This window comes from Symphalangus syndactylus, chromosome 11 (genome assembly GCF_028878055.3).
Source record: "Symphalangus syndactylus isolate Jambi chromosome 11, NHGRI_mSymSyn1-v2.1_pri, whole genome shotgun sequence".
NCBI lineage: Eukaryota > Metazoa > Chordata > Mammalia > Primates > Hylobatidae > Symphalangus > Symphalangus syndactylus.
In genome coordinates this window covers 61,344,243-61,368,272 of record NC_072433.2, presented here as the reverse complement: position 1 = coordinate 61,368,272, position 24,030 = coordinate 61,344,243, and the positions used below count along the sequence as shown (strand labels likewise).

General features: G+C 44.6%; 1 protein-coding gene across 3 annotated transcripts in view; it reads left to right on the top strand.

Annotated features, from left to right (window-relative positions):
• Positions 1-24,030, top strand: part of OTOA (otoancorin) — a 103,734-nt gene that overhangs the window by 12,545 nt on the left and 67,159 nt on the right. Inside the window, exons 2-11 of one of the 3 annotated variants that reach the window (XM_063612065.1) lie at positions 839-960; positions 1,854-1,948; positions 2,259-2,287; positions 2,380-2,410; positions 2,528-2,555; positions 5,100-5,187; positions 8,572-8,703; positions 11,375-11,610; positions 15,517-15,620; positions 21,725-21,825. In XM_063612065.1, coding sequence (XP_063468135.1) covers positions 1,858-1,948; positions 2,259-2,287; positions 2,380-2,410; positions 2,528-2,555; positions 5,100-5,187; positions 8,572-8,703; positions 11,375-11,610; positions 15,517-15,620; positions 21,725-21,825 — 840 coding nt within the window. In that variant the 5' untranslated portion in view covers positions 839-960; positions 1,854-1,857. Of the gene's footprint in view, positions 1-838; positions 961-1,853; positions 1,949-2,258; positions 2,288-2,379; positions 2,411-2,527; positions 2,556-5,099; positions 5,188-7,791; positions 7,916-8,571; positions 8,704-11,374; positions 11,611-15,516; positions 15,621-21,724; positions 21,826-24,030 lie in introns of those variants that run through there. The other 2 variants (XM_055232640.1, XM_055232641.1) reach the window with 2 other exon arrangements.

Below are 24,030 nucleotides of genomic sequence, written 5' to 3'. Positions count from 1 at the left end.
TCAAAAGACCCTTCTTCAGATCTCCAGAACTTTCTTTCTGTGCAACTTCCTCCTCTCCAAGTATTCTTCTTATGGATTCTAGCTGCCTTGATTTCCCTGAAGTTCCACTCTGTCTCTTCTGCTCAGTGAGACCTGTAGGCTCTGTTTGGATTCTCCCTCCTTGCGCAATGGGGTGGAGACTCCAGGCAGTGAGCAGGAGCAATTATAGAGCTCAGCTTGTTTGCTTTCCTTGCTCAGGGATCTCAGTCTTGTGCTACCTGCTGCCCAATGGCTGAAAAACATTTGCGTCCACATATTTCAGCCAGCTTTTTAATTGTTTAAGGCAGGAAGGTTTACCCATTGCCGATTACTCCATCATAGCTAGAATAAAATTATAACAAATTTCTTTTTATTGTTATTACTGAATAGTATCCCACTGAATGGAGATACCATGTTTAACCTTTCATCTGTTATTGGATATGTGATTGTTTCCAATATCTGGCTACTATGAATGAAGCTATACAAATCTTTGTGTAGACATGTTTTCATTTCTCTTGCTTAAATACCTAGGGGTGGCATTTCTTGATCATAGGGTATTGTATATTTAACTCTGTAATACATTGTCAAACAGTTTTCCCAAGCAGCTGTATCAGAGTTCCTGTTGTTCCATATCATCACCAACATTTGATAGTCAGTCTTTGAAATTTTTGCCCATTCTAGTGACTTTGTAGTGGTCTTGCTGTGGGTTTAATTTGCTAGTTCTTGTTAGCTAATGTTGTGATAATCATTTGTGTGCTTATCGGCCATTTTTACATCTGTTTTTATGAAGTTTAACTTCATGTCTTTTTTTTTTTTTGAGACGGAGTCTCGCTCTGTCGCCCAGGCTGGAGTGCTGTGGCACGATCTCGGCTCACTGCAAGCTCTGCCTCCTGGGTTCACACCATTCTCCTGCCTCAGCCTCCCGAGTAACTGGGACTACAGGTGCGTGCCACCACACTCATCTAATTTTTTTGTATTTTTATTAGAGACGGGGTTTTGCCGTGTTAGCCAGGATGGTCTGGATCGCCTGACCTCGTGATCCGCCCACTTCAGCCTCCCAAAGTGCCGGGATTACAGGTGTGAGCCACCGTGCCTAGCCAACTTCATATCTTTTTAACATTTTTTCCCCTTGGCTTGTATATCTTCTTATTGAATTATAAGAGTAGCTTTTATATTCTGGATATAAATTTCTTGCAGATAAAATAGAGTCTATACTTTTTTTTTTTCAGACAGAGTCTTGCTCTGTTGCCCAGGCTGGAGTGCAGTGGCACAATCTTGGCTCACTGCAACCTCTATCTCACAGATTCAGGCACTTCTCCTGTCTCAGCCTCCCAAGTAGCTGGGACTACAGACATGTGCCACCATACCCAGTTAATTTTTTATTTTTAGTAGAGACAGGGTTTCACTATGTTGGCCAGGCTGGTCTTGAACTCCTGACCTCAAGTGATCTACCCACCTTGGCCTCCCAAAGTGCTGGGATTACAGGTGTGAGCCACTATGCTTGGCCCAGAGTCTACTTTCGACTATACCTTTTTGCTGGATTGAGAGGAGTCGGGGGTGGTGGTAAGATAAACAGGCCATTGTAGTCACCAAGGAGAGAGATGATAGTGTCTTAGACTAGAATGGGGATTTAGATGGAGGAAAGTAGGTGAGTTTTAAAATTATTTTTTAAAAAGACTTCAAGGGATTCTGGGTCTACTTGGTTTTTCCTTTCGTCTGCTGAATGTCCATATATATATATATGTTTATATACATGTATATATATATGTGTGTGTATGTGCATATATATATATATTAAAAAACATGAATCACTTCTATGCTTAAATTAACTACAGGAGAATGTCTCAGGAACCTATGACATACTCCCTTTTCCTATTCCTTTTTCTGAGCCATGGAGTGTCGAGTTATACAGTGCCAAATTCCAGGCAGGGTAAGTCCTGAGGGAAGAATCATCCTTTGTGGTTTCCACACAGTTTTGGGAATGAGGTGGGATAGATACATTAGGTACATGATGCTGTAAGTTGTTTTTGGGTGTGTGTGTGTGTGCGTGTATGATTTTTCAGGATTATTCTAAGAGGATTTTTCAAGCCACGTTTTTCTCAGAGTGGACAGTTATAATTAAAATTCACTAAAAATTTCCTTCATGAGTGGCTTTCTGGGGCTTTTCCTCTAACCCATATTTGTAGTTTTGAAGGTCACACAATTCAATTCTAGTTATACATTCAATGGCTTTCTTACAGATTTGCATCCATTGTTGCAAAAAATGGCGGTGAGTATTCTATTTTCTGTTAATCAGAGTCCCCTCTACTGGAATTGCCAACTTTTGGATGTTATACTTGATGTTATCTCTTTGCCTTTTAGGAAGAAATAATAGATGGAAGCTATCTGAATGGTAATATGCCCCCTTGATCTCCACTTGCTTCTTCTAAGAATTTCAAACAGAATGCAGCTGTGATCTCTCTGGAATGATTCCTTTTAAAGATGTCTTTTCATTTTATTCCCATTGTAGCACTGCTGGATCTCATACGGTTTCAAAGGTAACCTGCCCTAGAGGAAAGGGGAAGGGATGGTATAGATTTTTAATAAAAATTCTTAATGGAAGTCTCTTAATTGTAAAAAGTAATATGTGCTCATTACAAAAAATGTCAATCAAAGCACAGTGTTTTAAAAGTGAACACCCTTGCTCCACGGACATCATTCCTCCTCACTCTAGCGTAAGAGCCAATTTTTTTTTTTTTTTTGGACGGAGTTTCGCTCTTGTTGCCCAGGCTGGAGTGCAGTGGTGCTATCTTGGTCCACTACTGCAACCTCTGCCTCCGGGGTTCAAGCAGTTTTCCTGCCTCAGCCTCCCGAGTAGCTGGGATTCCAGGCACCCGTCACCATGCCCGGCTAATTTTTGTATTTTTAGTAGAGATGGGTTTTCACCATGTTGGCCAGGCTGGTCTCAAACTCCTGACCTCAGGTGATCTGCCCGCCTCGGCCTCCCAAAGTGCTGGGATTACAGGCATTAGCTACCGCACCCAGCCTAAGAGCTGAAATTTATTGCGTGCTTTCTATGTAGTGGGTATTCTACTAAGTGCTTGGTATAGAAACAATCTAATCCTCACAAGTGCCACACAAGGTAGGTCCTGTTGTTATCCCATTGCACACAATGGTGAAACTGAGGTCCAGGAAGGGTAAATCAAGGACACACAACTGGGATGTGAACCAGTGTCCTGGCTCCAGGATCCATTCCCTTTACTGTTGCACTATAAGCTGCATACAGAGAGATACCAGGCACATGGGGCAGGGAACTAGGTAGTGTGGAAATGCCAATATTAATAAACAATTATAATATGATGAGTACTATGATGGATAAGAAATAGGGGTCTTGGGGCCCCATGTCAGGGATACCCAGTTATGTTAAAGTGAAAGATCCCCATAACCACTCCTTTGCCTAAGATAACACCAATGGGTACTTTGGATATATTCTTTCAGTCTAAGTATTTTATTTATTTATTAATTTATCCATCCATCCATCCATCCATCCATCCATCCATCCATTCATCCACCCATCTCTTTATAAGATTACAGGCCAGGCATGGTGGCTCATGCCTGTAATTTCAGCACTTTGGGAGGCCAAGGTGGGCCGATCACGAGGTCAGGAGTTCGGGACCAGCCTGGCCAACATAGTGAAACCCTGTCTCTACTAAAAGTACAAAAAAATTAGCCAGGCATGGTGGTGCATGCCTGTAGTCCCAGCTACTCGGGAGGCTGAGGCAGGAGAATCACTTGAACCCGGGAGGCAGAGGTTGTGATAAGCCAAGATTGAGCCACTGCACTCCAGCCTCGGCAACAGAGCAAGACTCTGTCTCAAAACAAACAAACAAACAAATAAACAAACGTAAGATTGCAGAAGGCTTTTCATAGGCTGGGCATGGTGGCTCATCCCTGTAATCCCAGCACTTTGGGAGGCCAAGGTGGGAGGATCGCTTAAGGCCAGGAGTTCCAGCCCAGCCCGGCCAACATGGCAAAACTCAGTCTCTACTAAAAATAGAAAAATGAGCTGAGTGTGGTGGTGCACACCTGTAATTCCAGCTACTTGGAAGGCTGAGGCAGGAGAATCGCTTGAACCTGGGAGGCAGAGGTTGCAGTGAGCTAAGATTGCACCACTGCACTCCAGCCTGGGTGACAGAGTGAGACTCTGTCTCCAAAAAAAAAACGAGAAAAGGCTATTCATGGGCATTTACTGTGTGTTGGGCGCTGTCTTATGCAATTTTCATGTGTGAACAAATTTTAATCTCACAGTTTTAGCCATATTTCATATAAAGGGAAACTGAGGCACAAGAAAATTTTAGCTAATTGTCTCAAGCCATACAGCTAAGTGATGGAACTAGTATTCATATCCAGTTTGGAGCCCACACTCCTAACTATGCCATTCCAGCCTCGCATGGTATACCTAGCATCTGCTTTTTAAATGTACATCTTTCTAACGCAATCAGTTTGGATTGTAGTCAATCTAAGTAGGTTGTTACGGGAATTAGAATATTGCATACAGCTTAGAAATTTGGGAATTGGCTTTGAGAGAATGGGATCCAGGCAGATTCCTAGAATTGGAAACTCTCCTATCACTGTGCCTGGTTAAGAAATTTTTTACTTCAGGCTGGGTGCGGCGGCTCACTCCTGTAATCTCGGCACTTTGGGAGGCAGAGGTGGGAGGATTGCTTGAGCCCAGAAGTTTGAGACCAGCCTGGGCAACATAGTGAGACCCCATCTCTACAAAAAATAAACAAAATTAGCTGGGTGTGGTGGCATGCACCTGTGATCCCAGCTGCTTGGGTGGCTGAGGTTGGAAGATCGCTTGGGCTGGGGAGATTGAGGCTGCAGTGAGCCGTGATCGCGCAACAGAGCAAGAGCCTGTTTCAAAAAAAGAAAAGAAACAAGGAAAGAAAAGAAAAGAAAAGAGAAACCTCCCACTTCCAAGCACAAAGTCCTAACACCCCTGGTCCATCCCTACCTGTCCCCTGGGCACTTAGCTAGTACAGCAGTGCTTGTAGGAGAATCTGTCATTGTGATCTTTTCCTGTCTGTCTTCAACTGAAGCTCCCACATGTGGACGGATGACCTGTCCCACAGAGTCCTGGCCTATCTGAATTCCCGGAATGTTGCCTTCACCATCCCCAGCCTGCAGGTGTGTACCTGAGACCCATCTATATGTTCCCATCTCAGTGCTCAGGGATTGCAAACTCAGGGGCCAGGTAAGTTGGAGAAGTGGGCTGGATGTAGAGATAGTCTTTACTTCTGCAAGGAAAAGGGTTCTGTCCAGTTTTTCTTAAAACATGATATGAGGTATTTTGTCTTTCTTTCATTTTCCCACCTTTGATGGAGACATGGTATATTAGGGTATAGGCTGAGCTGCTATAACAAAAAGACCTCCAGATGACAGCAGCTCAAACAATTTAGTTTATTTCTTTCTCGTATAATAGTCCAGAGCTAAGTGGGAAAGCCACAGAGAAAAGGCAGCTGTATTCCATGAGGTTATCCAAGGACCCAGGTTCCTTTTGTCTTTTTGCTTTGTCATCTCCTGGGGAGTTATTGCCCATGTGGTGGAAACACCACATCCCTTCTTTAATCCAGGGGAGGGGCGGGAAGAAGAAAACAAGGGTAAGCATCTTCTCTTCTGAGGATATGATGCAAGTTACACAATTCCCTCTGCACACATTAGATTGGCTCACATACCATAGTCACATCTTACTGCAAAGGAGCCATGTACCCAACTAAAAGTTGAAGGGTTCAATTGATGAAAAGCAGTGAGAGAGTGGATATTTGGATATAATGATCAGTCTTTCTACCATGGGTCCAAAAAATGTACTTTTTCCTCTTTTAACTCTACTGTAATGAAAACAATAGCACAAGCGTGTTGATAGGTGGCAAAGGATATTTGCCTTAAGGGGCAATAGGGCTCATGCCTGTGGTGGTGACTGCAGTGAACTGCACAGCACCTGCCCAACTGTTAGCCTAGTGTGGCATGTTGTGTCTTTATCATCACAGTGTGGATAACACAGAAAATTGGAGAAAAATTCTTTCAGTATTGAGAAACAATTATTCAGGTTAGCAAACGGCCATTTATGTTATTAATTAATGAATAAAGTTCTGACATATGTCTTCATTGTTTCCATTTTTACTTATGTCTTAATGAAAATGGAAACATCAACCAACATTGATATCACAAATATACTCAGAGAGCTTGTTGTCTGCCAGGTCTTAAGACAGCCACTAGCTGGAGGTGGCTGTTGGCCCCACATGGCATCTGCTTTTCTTTTCTTCTTCATCAGTCAGGGAAACTGAAAGAGAAGCAATTGCTTCCCCCTTTTCTCTCTAGCAGTAATGGATACTCATGAGATGTATCTACTTTAATCTGATACGTCTCTTCCTGTGTATATACCATATTTATTTATTCATTCAATATCTACTGAGTTAACATCTGCTTTCTGCCAGGCATAGCTCCAGACACTGAGGACTCAGTAGAGAACAAGACAGTCATAATACTACCCACAAGGACCTTTCATTTTAGGGGTGAGGCTTTAAGTAAGCCATTATTCACCTTGGTCAAGATAGAGAATAATAGCTAGCACTATGGAGCACCTAATGTGTGCTAGCCACTATTGAAAACACTTTACACACACAATCCTCATAATAACTCTATGTGGTAAGTCCTCTTATTGCCTCTATTTTGCAGATAAGAAAACTGAGGCCCAGAAGTGTTGCTGATTTAGCAAATAAAAATACAGATGTGGCTCTGTGTGGTGGCTCATGCCTGTAATCCCAGCACTTTGAGAGGCATAGGTGGGAGGATTGCTTGATATCAGGAGTTGGAGACAAGCCCTGCCAACATGGCGAGACCCTGTCTCTACAAAAACAAACAACAAACAAAAAATTAGCTGAGTGTGGTGGTGTGGCCTGTAGTCCCAGCTACTTGGAAGGCTGAGGCAGGAGGATTGCTTGAGCCCAGGAGTTTGAGGTTACAGTGAGCTATGATCATACCACTACATTCCAGCCTGGGCAACACAGCAAGACCCCATCTCTAAAACAAAAGCAAAAAACAGATGTCCAATTTCGTTTGAATTTCAGATAAATAATGAGTGATTTTTTTTTTTTTGAGACAGAGTCTCACTCTGTTGCCCAGGCTGGAGTGCAGTGGTGCCACCTCAGCTCACCACAACCCGCACCTCCCAGGTTCAAGCGATTCTCCTGTCTCAGCCTCCTGAGTAGCTGGGACTACAGGTGCAAGCCACCATGCCTGGCTAAGTCTTGTATTTTTAGTAGAGATGGAGTTTCACTATGTTGGCCAGGCTGGTCTCGAACTCCTGACTTCATGATCCGCCTGTCTCGGCCTCCCAAAGTGCTGGGATTACAGGTGTGAGCCACTGCGCCCGGCAAGCAATGAGTGATTTTTTAAGTTAGGTATGTCCTATGCAACATTTGAGACATACTTATACTAAAAAAAAAAGTGTACTTTTTCCCAAAATTCAAATTTAACTGAGCATCCTGTATTTTACCCAGCAACCCTAGTTAAGTAACGTGTCCAAGCCACACAGCTAGTAAGTGTCAAGGCAGGGATTTGCATGTGGCTTGTCTGGGTCTAGAGTTCACCTCTTGCCCATGACATCACACTGGGCATGTCTGTTCAAGGAAGGTTTAGAGAACAATTCCCCAGATGGCAGAGGAAATCTCTTTCAGGAGAGGCTGATGGCTTCTGCTCTTTGCCCTGTAGGGGGCGCCACAGTTTGTTCATTTCGCCTGTATTTTGCTCCTGCGCTGGTAGCTTGGGTTTGGGCACAGTGCCATCTGGGGTTCTAAACTTCCTGGACAAAGGCCAGCTGCTGCAGATGGGAAACTCAATCACCTACAGGGACCAGGCAGGCCATGGAATGGGGGAATCGAGGTGGCTGGGCCTGAGAGTTACTCCAACAAGCAGCTGTCCCTTCCTTGGCTTGCCAATTATTACCAAAAAGGGTATGTGCGCCTCGTGTTGCCAAACCTTTACATTTTTCAAGAGAAGTTGGAAATCTTGATCTTGTGAGGAATCCCCTTATTATTATTATTATTTTTTTTTTAGATGGAGTCTTGCTCTGTCACCAGGCTGGAGTGCAGTGGTGTGATCTCGGCTCACTGCAACCTCTCCCTCCAGGGTTTAAGCGATTCTCCTGCCTCAGTCTCCCGAGTAGCTGGGACTGCAGTCACGCGCCACCATGCCCAGCTAATTTTTGTATTTTTAGTAGAGACGGGGTTTCACCATGTTGGCCAGGATGGTCTTGATGTCTTGACCTCGTGATCCACCCGCCTCGGCCTCCCAAAGTGCTGGGATTACAGGCATGAGCCACCGCGCCCGGCCCCTCATTTTTAAATGTTGGCGGCTAATGAGGAAATTTGGAGGTGGCCAAACCAGACTGCTGGCCACTGGTTGTGGTCTCTGCAGGGAATGAGGTGGCCGTGCCAGGCCGCTGGCCATGGTGTTGACCATGTGCTCCTCCTCTTTCTGTTCTCACTGACTCTCCCAACACCCCAAATACAGGCAGCCGTGGAAAACCACCTGGAGCAGCGTCTGCACCAGCCCCAGAAGCTGCTGGAGGACCTGAGGAAGACAGACGCCCAGCAGTTCCGTACTGCCATGAAATGCCTCTTAGAAGACAAGAAGGACCGCTTGGTGAGGCGCCCTTGGCATCCCAGGGATAGAGGAAGTCCAGCACCACGTGGTGTTTGTTGAATTGAATAAAATGGAGCCTGACTTAGGCCTTGGCCCTTCATTGTCTCTTCCTGTCTCCTTCTGCATCCTCCAACCCCCTGGGAGCTTTAGGATCTAAGTTTTCTCACTTACTTTCTCCAAAGTTAAAATGAAGAGCCTTACAATTTTTTATTTTATTTTTGTTTTAGACAGAATCTCATTCTGTCACTCAGGCTGGAGTGCAGTGGCACAATCTCAGCTCACTATAACTTCTGCCTCCTGGGTTTAAGTGATTCTTGTGCCTCAGCCTCCCAAGTAGCTGGGATTACAAGTGTGCGCCACCATGCCTGGCTAATTTTTGTATTTTTAGTAGAGATGAGATTTTGCCAGGTTGGTCTCAAACTCCTGGCCTCAAGTGATTTGCCCGCCTCGGCCTCCCAAACTGCTGGGATTACAGGTGTGAGCCACTGTGCCTGGCCTAATTCATATTTTTGTCAGTACTAAGAAATGAGGGGTCCTAATTGAGGATCTGAGGATCTCCTGATTGTTTGGGTCAATAAACATCCACTAATAAAAATTACTATGCACAGTGGACACAGAGATCCTCCTGCACTCAAGGAGCTCACAGTCTAGAGGGGAGACAAAAAACAGAAACAGGGGCCGGGCGCGGTGGCTCACGCTTGTAATCTCAGCACTTTGGGGGGCCGAGGAGGGCGGATCACGAGGTCAGGAGATCGAGACCACGGTGAAACCCCGTCTCTACTAAAAATACAGAAAATTAGCCGGGCGTGGTGGCGGGCGCCTGTAGTCCCAGCTACTCGGAGAGGCTGAGGCAGGAGAATGGCGTGAACCCGGGAGGCGGAGCTTGTGGTGAGCCGAGATTGCGCCACTGCACTCCAGCCTGGGTGACAGAGCGAGACTCCGTCTCAAAAAAAAAAAAACACAAAAAAAACACAAAAAACAGAAACAGTTAATTTCCACAAAATGAAGTTAGTGATCCAAGAATACCACAAAGCAAGGCCTCTGAGACCTTAAAAACTGGGACTTGAAAAAGGTAAGTCATTTGCTCAGGACACACAGATAATGGAGGCCCTGGGATTGGAAACTGGGAATGCCTGACCCTAGTACCCATGGGGCTTAATCTGTAGGACTGTCATGAGAATTAATCAGGTGATGCATGTTTGCTCCAAGCTTGACACAGTAGAGTCAATGCTCAGTAAAATGGAGGCTTTTTTTTTTTTTTCTTAGAGACAGGGGCTTGTTCTGTCATCCAGGCTGGAGTGCAGTGGTGTAATTATAGCTCACTGCAGGCTTGATATCCTGAGCCCAAGTGATCCTCCCACCTCAGCCTCTTAAGCAGCTAGGACTACAGGTGTGCACTAGCACACCCAGCTAATTTTAAAAATTTTATTTTGTAGGGATGGGGTCTCCCTATGTTGCCCAGGCTGGTCTCAAACTCCTGGGCTCAAGCGATCAACCTGCCTCGGCCTCCCGATGTGCTGGGGTTATAGATGTGAGCCACTGCGCCAGGCCAATCAGTCCTTTTCAAAAGCTCCCCAGATGGGCTGGGCATGGTGGTTCATACCTGTAACCCTAGCACTTTGGGAGGTTGTGGGAAGATTGCTTGAGCCCAGTAGTTTGAGACTAGCCTGGACAACATGGCAAAACTCCATCTCTACAAAAAACAGCTAAACGTGGTGGCGTGTGCCTGTAGTCCCAGCTACTTGGGAGGCTGAGGTGGGAGGATTGCTGAATCCCAGGAGGTTGAGGCTGCAGTGAGCTATAATCACACCACTGCACTGCAGCCTGGGTGACAGAGCGAGACCCTGTCTCAAAAATAAAATAAAACTTTAAAAAAGCTCCCCAGGTGATTCTGATGTGCACCCAGAGGTGAGAACCATGGGCTTGGAGGAAAGACACATGAGTCCCTTTAAAGCATTATAGAGTTTGGTTCAATATGCCCTGGGGGCGCATAAGGGAGGGAAATCTGATCTGAAGTAGGAAGTTGGAGGGATCAGAGACTTCACCAAGGAGATGGCAATGGAGCCCAGCCTTAAAGGATGAGCTAGATTTCGCCAGAAAAAGGAGAGATGCAGGCTGGGCGCGGTGGCTCATGCTTGTAATCCCAGCACTTTGGGAGGCTGAGGCGGGCAGATCATGAGGTCAGGAGATCGAGACCACGGTGAAACCCCGTCTCTACTAAAAATACAAAAAATTAGCCGGGCGTGGTGGCAGGCGCCTGTAGTCCCAGCTACTTGGAGAGGCTGAGGCAAGAGAATGGCATGAACCCGGGAGGCGGAGCTTGCAGTGAGCTGAGATCGCGCCACTGCACTCCAGCCTGGGTGACAGAGTGAGACTCTGTCTCAAAAAAAAAAAAAAAAAAAAGAGAGATGCAGAATTCCAGGTAGACCAAGGGCCTGAGGTATGCTGGTCAGGTGTATCTGGAGAGTGGGAAGGCTCCAGAATGAGTGGAGCAGGTAAAGGCCTTGACTTTGTTCTGCAGGGAATGGAAAGTTCTAGAAGTTTCAACATAGCAGTATGGTGTTAAACAGTGATCCTGACTTTCCCCACTGTTGCAATGTGTGGTCCCTCCCAGGGCTTCCAAATTGAGAGGCAGCTCTCAAGCTGACCCTGGCTTCTCTCATTGCTTTAGGACCTGAAAGACATCATCATTGACTTAGGAGAGATTCGAGAACGAGCCTTGCAGAGCCCTGGTGTGAACCGCAGCCTGTTTCTCATCACACTGGAGAGGTGTTTCCAGGTGCTGAACTCCCTGGAGTGTGTGGAGATCCTGGGCAAGGTGCTGAGGGGGTCCTCAGGCAGCTTTCTCCAGCCAGACATCACAGAGCGGCTCCCTCGGGACCTGCGCGAGGATGCCTTTAAGAACCTGTGAGTGGTTCCTCCGACTTTTTTTTTTTTTTTTTTGAGATGGAGCTTCACTCTGTCACCCAGGTTGGAGTGCAGTGGCGCAGTCTCGGCTAACTGCAACCTCTGCCTCCCAGATTCAAGTGATTCTCCTGCCTCAATTCCAAGTAGCTGGGACTACAGGGGCACCTACCACACTCGACTAATTTTTGTATTTTTGTAGAGATGGAGTTTCACCATGTTGGCCAGGCTGGTTTTGAACTCCTGACCTCAAGTGATCCACCTGCCTTGGCCTCCCAAAGTGCTTGGATTACAGGCGTGAGCCACTGCACCCAGCCACTTCCACCTTCTTAACTCATCACGCTATCCTTCAGGGGCTGTCATGAGAATTCAAAGAGATATCACCTGGCAGCAGGGAGAAGACAGGTGGGGACATGTTGATATGTACGTTTTGAAGGAAAAGCTTAACATCTGTAGAGTTAGGCTGGGTGTGGTAGCTCACACCTGTGATCCCAGCACTTTGGGAAGCAGAGGTGGGTGGATCATGAGGTCAGCAGTTCGAGACCAGCCTGGCCAACATGGCGAAACCATGTCTCTACTAAAAATACAAAAATTAGCTGGGCATGGTGGTGGGCGCCTATAATCTCAGCTACTTGGGAGGCTTGAGGCAGGAGAATCGCTTGAACCTGGGAGGTGAAGGTTGCAGTGAGCCAGGATCATGCCACTGCACTCCAGTCTGGGTGACAAAGTGAGACTCCATCTCAAAAACAAAAACAAACAAAAAACAAAAAACAAAAACAACAAAAAAAACCCACATAAATAAATACAGTGCGAAAAAAAAGTAAATCCTAGCTAGATATGTTGCTTGCTTAAGTGTGTTAGTCAGATTGGCCTGCTATAACAAAAATACCATAGACTGTGTGGCTGATGAACAACAAGTGTTTATTTCTCATGGTTCTGGAGGCTGGGAAGTCCAAGTTCAAGGTGCTGGCAGACTTGGTGTCTGGTGAGGACTCGCTTTCTGGTTTATAGGTGGCACCTTCTTGCTGTGTCCCCTTGTGGTGGAAAGGGTGAGCGAGCCTTCTGGGATCTCTTTTATAAGGGCACTAATCCCATTCATGAGGTATCCAGCCTCATGACCTAATCACCTCCTCAAAACTCCACCTCTTAATACCTTCATGTTGGGAGTTAGGATTTCAACACATGAAATTTGGGGATATGCAAACATTCAGTCCACAGCACAAAGGCTCTGAGCCTGGGTCTTGTTCTATTGATTTAAAAACAATCTGAGTGTGTTTTAAAGATTCACTGGCACTAAACTGAGACTTTCTTCTTGAGGGATAGCAGAAGGAGCGACAGAGCACTGAAAAAGGAGGACTTTTCTCCTTTTGAGATACCATGCCAGCTTATGTTGGTTACACCTAGCCCTGCATCAAATTGCACTTTGATGTAAACCAAATTCGAGGATTGTGCCTAGGACTTGAAGGGCCATAGGCATTGCAACCACCGCCAACTCCCTCCTTTTACTAATCATAGCACTTTATGGCCGTAAAACACTCTTTCTAAATCTAAAAATGATTTAGAAGAAGGAAAAGACCAATATGATGATAACAATGTGGGAGATTCGTTTTATCTTTTGCAGCCAAAGGACAGTAGGGGAAATAGTATGCTGACCTCATCGTTTCTCTAGGTTGTCAGTTTTTTCACTAAGATGTATATACATGAAACCCTTTTGCTCTGCAGGCTATTACACTATTCCTTTTAAATTCAGCATCTCCTCCCTCCTCCGTTCATTCAGGTTGTGGAAGAGAACATCATTGGGAGAGAGAGTTTATTGGTTACTGCTCACCTGAGTAAGCAGTAAACCCAAGTGGCAGAAAAACCCATTCAAACTGGCTTGAAGCAAAAAGAGAATTATTGGAATATGTAATTGAATAGTTTTAGGTGTAGGACTGACTTCAGACACAGCTGGATCCAGAGACTCAAATGATGCCATCAGGAACATCTTTGGCTCTTTATCTTATATGCTGAAAACCACTGAATTGTGTACTTTATTTATTTTATTATTTTTTTGAGATGGAGTTTCACTCTTGTTGCCCAGGCTGGAATGCAATTGAGCCATCTTGGCTCACTGCAACCTCTGCCTCCCAGGTTCAAGTGATTCTCCCGTCTCAGCCTCCCAAGTAGCTGGGATTACAGGTGCATGCCACCATGCCTGGCTACTTTTTGTATTTTTAGTAAAGACAGAGTTTCATCATATTGGTCAGGTTGGTCTCAAACTCCTGACCTCAGGTGCTCTGCCTGCCTTGGCCTCCCAAAGTGCTGGGATTACAGGTCTGAGCCACTGCACCCGGCCCAATTGTGTACTTTAAATTGGTGCATTGTAAGGTGTGTGAATTATATCTCAAAAGAGCTGTCCCCCACTTCCCCAAAAAAGGACCAAGAGGTGAGGAAGTGGAGACAATATATATGGAATATTCTTTGGAAGGTGTTTAGCTGTGAAGGGAAAGAGGAAAATGGGAAAAATAGTTACATATAGCTAAGGAGTGTGGGGGGGTATTTTTTATTTTTAAGTTCTGGGGTACACGTGCAGGATGCGCAGGTTTGTTACATAGGTAAACGTGTGCCATGATGGTTTACTGCACCTATCAACCCATCACCTAGGTATTAAGCCCAGCATGCATTAGATATTTTTCCTAATACTCTCCCTTCTCCCATCCCACTCCCTAACAGGCCCCAGTGTGTGTTGTTCCCCTCCCTGTGTCCATGTGATCTCATTGTTCAGCTTCCACTTGTGAGAACATGGGGTGTTTCATTTTCTGTTCCTGCATTAGTTTGCTGAGGATAATGGCTTCCAGGTCCATTCATGTCCCTGCAAAAGACATAATCTTGTTCATTTTTATGGCTGCATAGTATTCCATGGTATATATGTACCACATTTTCTTTATCCAGTCTATTATTGATGGGCATTTGGGTTGACTGCATGTCTTTACTGTTATGAATAGTGCTGCAATGAACATGTGTGCATTTATCTTTGTGACAGAATGATTTATATTTTTTTGGGTATATACCCGGTAATGGGATTGCTGGGTCAAATGGTATTTCTAGTTCTAGATCTTTGAGGAATCGCTACACTGTCTTCCACAATGGTTGAACTAATTTACATTCAGGAAAGGGAAGGTTTATTTTTTTTAATATACTTTAAGTTCTAGGGTACATGTGCACAATGCGCAGGTTTGATGTATAGGTATACACGTGCCATGTTGGTTTGCTGCACCCATCAACTCATCATTTACATTAGGTATGTCTCCTAATGCTATCCCTTCCCCTTCCCCCCACCCTCTGACAGGCCCTGGTGTGTGATGTTCCCCTTCCTGTGCCCAAGTGATCTCATTGTTCAATTCCCACCTATGAGTGAGAACATGCGGTGTTTGGTTTTTTGTCCTTGTGATAGTTTGCTGAGAATGATGGTTTCCAGCTTCATTCATGTCCCTGCAAAGGACATGAACTCATCCTTTTTTATGGCTGCATAGTATTCCATGGTGTATATGTGCCACATTTTCTTAATCCATTTGGGTTGGTTTCAAGTCTTTGCTATTGTGAATAGTGCCGCAATAAACATACGTGTGCATGTGTCTTTATAGTAGCATGGTTTATAATCCTTTGGGTACATACCCAGTAATGGGATTGCTGGGTCAAATGGTAATTCTAGTTCTAGATCCTTGAGGAATCGCCACACTGTCTTCCACAATTGTTGAATCAATTTACACTCCAATCAACAGTGTAAAAGCGTTCTTATTTCTCCACATCCAGGAGAGGGAAGAGTTTTAACACAAGACAGCTTTGGGTCACATTTGCTGTTGTGACTCCCTCTTTAAAGCAACCTCCACCTGCTTGTTATTAATTGATGCCTGTGTTTGTGTCATTTAGATCTGCAGTGTTCAAAGATCTCTACGACAAAACCTCGGCTCATTCCCAGAGAGCTCTCTATTCCTGGATGACTGGAATATTGAAGACATCCTCCAATGCCACTGGTGAGCCTGTACTTGGAGGTGGGGTCACTTTTGGGGGAAGAATATCTTCAAAAGAGGTGCTTCATCTCCGAAAACATGGATTTGATGTTGTTCTCTTCTGATTTTTACCACCTCCCACCACTTCGAAAAACAGTTTGATGTGGCTTATGGAGTAAAACACATACCCCATTTTGTCAATGCAATTCGCACATGTGGAAGTCTCTGAAATAACGATGTGTTCGTATTTCACAATCCATGTTGTGTCGTAGTTTTTCAGTGGAATATAAATAATGATGGTAATTTAGATTCAATGTGAACCTTGAGTAGAGTTACAAGTTCAAAATCTGTATAAAAAAAATCTATATTAAAATGAGAGAAGAGGCTGGGCACGGTGGCTCACACCTGTAATCCCAGCACTTTGGGAGGCCGAGGTGGGAGGATTGCCCGAAGTCAGGAGTTTGAGACCAGCCTGGCCAACATGGTGAAACCCCATCTCTACTAAAAATACAAAAATTAACCGGTCGTGGTGGCGGGCACCTGTAATCCCAGCTACTCAGGAGGCTGAGGCAGGAGAATTGCTTCAACCGGGGAGGCAGAGATTGCAGTGAGCTGAGATTGCACCACTGCACTCCGGCCTGGGTGACAGAGCGAGACTCCGTCTCAAAAAAAAAAAAAAAAAAAGGAGAGAGAGAGAGAGAGAGAGATGAGAATTTTGTTAGGAAATCTAGGCAATAAAGCACAGAAATTTAACTCTGAACGTTCTGGCAACCAAAGCAGATAGGTCAGGATTTATTTATTTGATGGATGTTTATTAAAAGCCTCCTTGTGTCCTAGAGCAATCAAATTCATAGAGACAGAAATTAGAATGGTGGTAGAGTTTCAATTTTGCAAGGTGCAAAAAATTCTGGATATGGCTGGTGGTGATGGTTGCACAATAATGTGAATGTGAATGTACTTACTACTGCTCAACTGTACACTTAAAAATGGGGCCAGGTGGGTCGGGCACGGTGGCTCATGCCTGCAATCCCGGAACTTTGGGAGGCTGAGGCAGGCAGATCAACTGAGGTCAGGAGTTCGAGACCACCCTGGCCAACATGGTGACCCCCCCTTCTCTACTGAAAATACAAAAAATTAGCCTGGCATGGTGGTGCATGTCTGTAATCCCAGCTACTTGGGAGGCTGAGGCAGGAGAATCGCTTGAACCCAGGAGGCAGAGGTTGCAGTGAGCTAAGATCACACAATTGCACTACATCTTGGGTGACAGAGAAAGACTCTGTCTCAAAAAAAAAAATAAATAAATAAAAGAAAAGAAAAGAAGAGAAAAGAAAAGAAAATTGGGGCCGAGTGTGGTGGCTCACACCTGTAATCCCAGCACTTTGGGAGGCTGAGATGGGCAGATCACTTGAGGTTAGGAGTTTGAGACCAGCCTGGCCAACATGGTGAAACTCTGTCTTTACCAAAAAAATACAAAAAAAAAAAAAAAAAAAGCCAGGTGTGGTGGCGTGCACCTGTGGTCCCAGCTACTCAGGAGGCTGAGGTGGGAGAATCGCTTGAACCTGGGAGGCAGAAGTTGCAGTGAGCTGGGATTGTGCCACTGCACTCCAGCCTGAGCGATGGAGTGAGACCCTGTCTCAAAACAAACAAACAAACAAAACAAAACAGAGATAGAAAAGAATGGCTATATAGATTAGCAATACAAACAATTTCTCAGATAGCTTCAATTTGTTAAAACTTTAATGTCAGTAATATAAACAGAATAAACTTTTTAAAAGCCCATTATGTATCAATAGCTGAAGATAGAGAAGGAAACAAAGTCTCTCTCTTACGGCCCTGTTGTTTTATTGTGGGAGGGTTGGTGGAGAAAATTTATTTAAACATGTAAGTAAATAAAGAGAGAGAGAGAGAACTTAGAAATTTAGATACTTGTAGCTGCTATGAAGAAAATAAAATAGTTTGTTGAGACGGAATCTTCTCTGTCCCCCAGGCTGGAGTGCAGTGGCACAATCTCAGCTCACTGCAACCTCTGCCTCCCGGGTTCAAGTGATTCTCTTGTCTCAGCTCCCGAATAGCTGAGATTATAATTAGCCACCATGGCCAGCTAATTTTTGTATTTTTAGTAGAGACGTGATTCCTCCATGTTGGCCAGGCTGGTCTCGAACTCCTGACCTCAAATGATCCACCCGGCTTGCCTCCCAAAGTGCTGGGATTACAGGCATGTGCCACTGCACCCAGCCAGAAAGGATTATTACAGGCACTTTAGACTACAAGAGCGCTTGGCAAAAGTTTTCTGTAAAGGACCAGGTGAATATTTTAGGCTTTGTAAGCCTACCATCTCTGCCTCAACTATTCAGCTCTGACATTGCAGCTTGAAAACAGCTGTAGACAATAGATGAATGAGCATGCCTGTGTCCCAGTAAAGCTTTATTAATGGATGCTGAAATTTGAAATTTGCATAATTTTCATGTGTCACCAAATAGGATTCTTCTTTTGATTTTCCTTTCAGCTATTAAAAAAGGTAAAAAGCAGGCAGGGTGCAGTGGCTCATGCTTGTAATCCCAGCACTTTGGGAGTCCCAGGCAGGAGGATTGCTTGAAGCCAAAAGTTCAAGACCAGCCTGGGCAACATAGCAAGACCCCATTTCTTAAAAAAATTTTTAAAAAATAGCCGGTGTCCTGGTACATGCCTGTAGTCCCAGCTATCTGGAGGCTGAGGCGGGGAGGATCCCTTGAACCTAGGAGTTTGAGGCTGCAGTGAGCCGTGATGGCGCCACTGGACTCCAGCCTGGATGACAGAGTGAGACCTTGTCTCTAAAAAAAAGTCCAAAATAATAAATGTAAAAACCACTTTTGGCTCACGGGCTGTATAAAAACAGGTGGTGGGCTGAGTTTGCCCCATGGATTGCAGTTTGCCAACTCTTGGACTAAGGAATCAGGGAAGACCTCTCAAGTGGGTGACATTTAATCAAGATCAAAATGAAGAGATGGAACCAGGCATGTAAGGCTCTGGAGAAAGGGCATCCCAGAGAGAGATCCCGGGAAATACAAAGGCCCTGAGATGGGAATGAGCTCGGAGTGGAGAAAACATAAGGAAAGCAGATGGGGCTGGAGGATGGGGAATGCCAATCAATCTTTTCCTGGAATTCAGCTCTGAGATTTGTGCATAATGTACATTAAACAACATCATAATCAAAGTCTCAAATGCATAGTAGAATTCCCTCTGCCTAGTGCATAATTGTGGTCTCCAGGAATCAGAGTCTCACACTGGGTAACCGTCAGAAAGCCACTCAACCTTCAGACTTCTCTGCCTTTATTGCCAGAGTTTAATTAGGCACAGACTTGCCTTCTAAAATTCTTACACGGTGTGCTTCATTATTAAACTACAGCAAGTTAAAATTAATTGTTTGGACTTAAATTTTTTTTTCATGAAGGCCCTTGAGGGAACTGGAAATACGTTGGCTGTCAAAAATATCCCAACCTTGCTGGCCAGGCGTGGTCACTTAAACACCTGTAATCCTAGCATTTTGGAAGGCTGAGGAAGGAGGATTGCTTGAAGCCAGGAGTTCAAGGCCAGCCTGGGCAATGTTGTGAGACCCCTCTCTATACAAAAAAATTAAAAGATTAGCCTGATGTGGTGATGTGTGCCTGTAGTCCTAGCTACTAGGGAGGCTGAGGCAGGAGTTTGAGGCTTCAGTGAGCTATGATCATCCCACTGCACTCCAGCCTGGACAACAGAGGAAAAAAAAATCCCAAGCTTGGGGATGATTGATCTGTGGAAATACAGTTTATGCTTAGTAATGAGTTAAAAAATAAACAACTAAGCTTGGTTCTTTGTGAATGTGTGGTTCTAGCCTCAAAATTTTCCAGCCCTCTATATAGGCAAGGCAAATGTTCAGGGTCCCCATCTAGAGGATCTTAGGAGTCTGCCTGTGTCACCCCAACATCTTTGATTCCTGGTTTGGGGGAGGCACTCCATATTTTCTTGTGAATCAGTCTATATAAAAGTTGATTTCTCCATCTCTTTTGGGCATCTGTCATTGCCCACGGCTTCTGCAAATAGCTCTTGGTGTTAGAGTCACTGCACCCTGTAAATGCTCCCCACTTCTTTCATTTTCCCCAAATGCCTCCAATACAATGTCGTTGTGTGTAAATGTCTTTTGCTAAAGAACTGGGGAGCATTGGCAGCCACTTCCAGCTCAGTGAAACTTGAAGTCTGATCCTAGACTTGATATATATATATATATAAATATATATATACTTTTTTTTTTTTTCTGAGATGGAGTCTAGCTCTGTCACTCAGGCTGGAGTGCAGTGGTACGATCTCAGCTCACTGCAACTTCTGCCTCCCGGGTTCAAGCGATTCTCCTGCCTCAGCTTCCTGAGTAGCTGGGACTACAGGCGTGCGCTATCACACCTGGCTAATTTTTGTAGTTTTAGTAAAGATGGGGTTTTGCCACGTTGACCAGTATGGTCTCGATCTCCTGACCTTGTGTTCTACCTGCCTCGGTCTCACAAAGTTCTGGGATTACAGGCGTGAGCCACTGCACCTGGCTGACTTGATGGTTTTTAAAATTCCACTGACATCTCAGTGATGGGGAATTTCAAAAGCCAGAACAGGGTGTCAGAGAGAGTCCTCTGGGAATTCAGTGGAGGGAGAAAGTACTTCTCATGAAGGAGATAAGAGAAGGCTTTAAGGGAGAGGAAAATTTGAGCTTGATCTTAAAGTAGGATTTGGATGCAGAAGGGTAAAGGAAAAGCATTGTAGGTGGTGAGTAGGGCCAAGGCCAGCCAAGATTTGGAGAACGTCTGGGGAGGTACAAGTAGTTTGCTTTGGTTCAAGTATAGTAACATGGTGATAATCAGTGAGGATGATCATTATTAGTGGTAGTGATGCAAGAGAGTCAAACATATTTCATGTTGCCAGATTATTATTATTATTAGACAGAGTCTCGCTCTGTCGCCCAGGCTGGAATGCAGTGATGTGATCCCAGCTCACTGCAACCTGCACCTCCTGGGCTCAAGAGATTCTCCTGCCTCAGCCTCCCAAGTAGCTGGGATTACAGGCGCCACTACATCCGGCTAATTTTTCTTTGTATTTTTGTAGAGATGGGATTTCATGATTACAAGTGTTAGCCACCACACCTGGCCTCATGTTTCCAGATTATTTAGTAACCAATTGAATGAAAAAATAAAACTACATTTTGTGGGTTTTAAGTATTAAAAATAATCTGCATTTCTTATTTATTTTTAATTGTTATTATTTTTTTTAAAGAGACAAGGTCTCACTCTGTTGCCCAGGCTGGAGTGCAGTAGAGTGAGCGCATAGCTCACTGTAGCCTCAAATTCCTGGTTTCAAGCAATCCTCCCTTCTCAGTTTCCTGAGTAGCTGGGACTACAGGTGCATGTCACTGCAGCTGGCTTTTTTTTTTTTGTAGCGATGAGGGTCTTGATATATTGCTCAGGCTGGTCTCAAACTCCTGGCCTCAAACAATCCTCCAAAGTGCTGAGATTACAGGTGTCTGGCCAGAAAGAATAATCCGCATTTCTAACAAGTGGCCAGGTGACACTGATGTTGCAATTCCAAAGACCACACTATTGAGTAACAAGCTCTGAGGTGGTGCGAATCTGTGGTCACATCCTACGTGTGATCTCACAGGTAGGCCCTATGTATATGGTTGTTGAATGAGTTAATAATAAATTAATGTGGCTGGGCATGGTGGCTCATACCTGTAATCCCAGCACTTGGGGAGGCGGAGGCGGGCAGATCACCTGAGGTCAGGAGTTTGAGACCAGCCTGGCCAACATGGTGAAACCCTGTCTCTACTAAAAATACAAAAATTAGCCGGGCATGGTGGTGGGTGCCTGTAATCCCAGCTACTTGGGAGACTGAGGCTGGAGAATCACTTGAACCGGGAGGCGGAGGTTGCAATGAGCTGAGATCACACCACTGCACTCCAACCTAGGCAACAGAGCGAGATTCCATCTCAAAAAACCCCAAAAAACAAAATAACGAATTAATAAATGCAAGAAGGAGGTCTTGACAACAAAGATGCTGTTGACTATCACATACCAGTGTAAAGGCTTTTATTTATTTATGTACTCATTTATTCATTTCTTTATTTTTTGTAGATGACTCTGCTTCATGGGTCAGTGCGGAACACTTATGGGTTTTGGGCAGATACATGGTTCACCTATCATTTGAAGAAATTATGAAAATTAGTCCTATAGAAGTAAGTTGGAAAAGTACATTTATATGTCACCATTACTAATACACTTGGGGTAAGGTGTATTTCCAAACTCTAATGTTCATCCAGCCAGTCAAGGTGCCTTGGAAATTGTATACCCTCCTCAGCCCAATAGAGCTTGGGCCTCTGAAAAAAACTATTGGAACAAAGTTTCAAGTGGGCAGTCGTGGGATTGTTTTAGTGTGGAAGGGCTAAGAAAAGAAAAAGAATTGTGGACAATTAAGATCATATCTCTGATGTGAGCAAACATGATTTAAAGGGATTGTTGGCTATGAACCAAAAATCATTTAAGGGTATTTTTGTACTGGAGAAGGCCAAAGACAAAAGATATAAAGTTTCCCGTCCTTGGGAGCATGAACTCAAAGCAGAAGCAAAATGGATTAATAGCTACTTCTATTTATAGCTACTTCTGTTAATAGCTACTTGAGCATGAGCAATGGTTAGATTTTAATTCTAGAGTTTACAGTGGAGAAATATACATTCTAGGGTTACTTAATTCACTAGTTAACCTGTCCCTCTGCTTTTGATGTTGACCCAATGACACTAAAATCTCTTGGGCATCATGATTCTTGAATGCGGTCTCCGAAGAATGCTGCCAACACAAAGGGATTCATGAAGAGACTGTGGGCCTTGCTTCCAATTTTTCTTCTTCCTCTTCCTCCTCCTCCTCCTCCTCCTCCTTCTTCTTCTCCTTCTTCTTCCTTTTCTTCTTCTTCTTTTTTTTTTTAAATGATATGTGCCCTGACTCTTCTGGCTAGTGAGAGGTGTTTGCATCAAATGACTGGCGTGTTCAAGGACCCATTGACCCAGCAATGTCTGCTTATTATGAAACCAGAGGCAGAACGAGGTTTCTCTCTTTTACCTAGGGGGCTGGGAGTATTTCAAGTGTCTTCCGATTTTTTTAACCCACAGTCCTAGAATTAACCCCCCACCCCACTGCTATTTACTCTCTCAATGTGGAGTTGCTTTGAGTAGGTAACAGCTTAAATTCTTAGAAAGCTGGGCCCCCTAGAGGAAATTTCTAAGATCAAACACTCATTTGCAACTTTTTATTCTCTAAAAATATAGAGAAGAGAGAAGTCAAGAATAACATTGCTAAAAGGGAATTTTGTTTTATTTTATTTTATTTTTATTTGTTTATTTATGAGACGGAGTCTCGTTCTGTCATCCAGGCTAAAGTGCAGTGGCGTGATCTTGGCTCACTGCAACCTCCTTCTCCCAGATTCAATTGATTCTCCTGCCTCAGCCTCTTGAGTAGCTGGGATTACAGGCACGTGCCACCACACTTGGCTAATTTTTGCATTTTTAGTAGAGACGAGGTTTCACCATGTTGGCCAGGCTGGTCTTGAACTCTTGACCTCAGGTGATCTGCCTTGCCTCAACCTCCCAAAGTGCTGGCATTACAGGTGTGAGCCACCGCACCCAGCCTAAAAAGGAATTTTATATGGACAAAGAGTACAATCCACAAAGGAGAGACAACTTTATGAGACCCTTTGAGCACAGCATAATAGTGCCTCAAAATATAGAATGTGCTGGCTGCCGTGGCCCATGCCGGTAATTCCAGCACTTAGGGAGGCCAAGGCAGGAGGATCACTTGAGCCCAGAAGTGCAAGACCAGCCTGGGCAACATAGTGAAATCTCATCTCTACAAAAAAAATTTAAAAATTAGCCAGGCGTAGTGGTGTGTGCCTATAGTATCAGCTACTTGGGAGGCTGAGGTGGGAGGATCACTTGAGCCCAGGAGGTCGAGGCTGCAATAAACCATGATCACACCACTGCACCCACGCCTGGGTAAAAGAGTGAGACCGTGTCTTGGCCGGGCTTGGTGGCTCACGCCTGTACTCCCAGCGCTTTGGGAGGCTGAGGTAGGTGGATCATGTGAGGTCAGGTGTTCGAGACCAGCCTGGCCAACATGGCGAAACCCCATCTCTACTAAAAATACAAAAATTAGCCGGGCATGGTGGCTCATGCCTGTAATCCCAGCTATTCGGGAGGCTGAGGCAGGAGTATCACTTGAACCTGGGAGGCTGAGGTTGCAGTGAGCTGAGATCATGCCACTGCACTCCAGCCTGGGTGACAGAGCGAGACTCCATCTCAAAAAAATAAAAATAAAAATAAAAATAAAAATAAAAATAGTGAGTGAGTCAGTGTCCCCCAAAAATTATATATATAATGTATAATCTGCTAGAA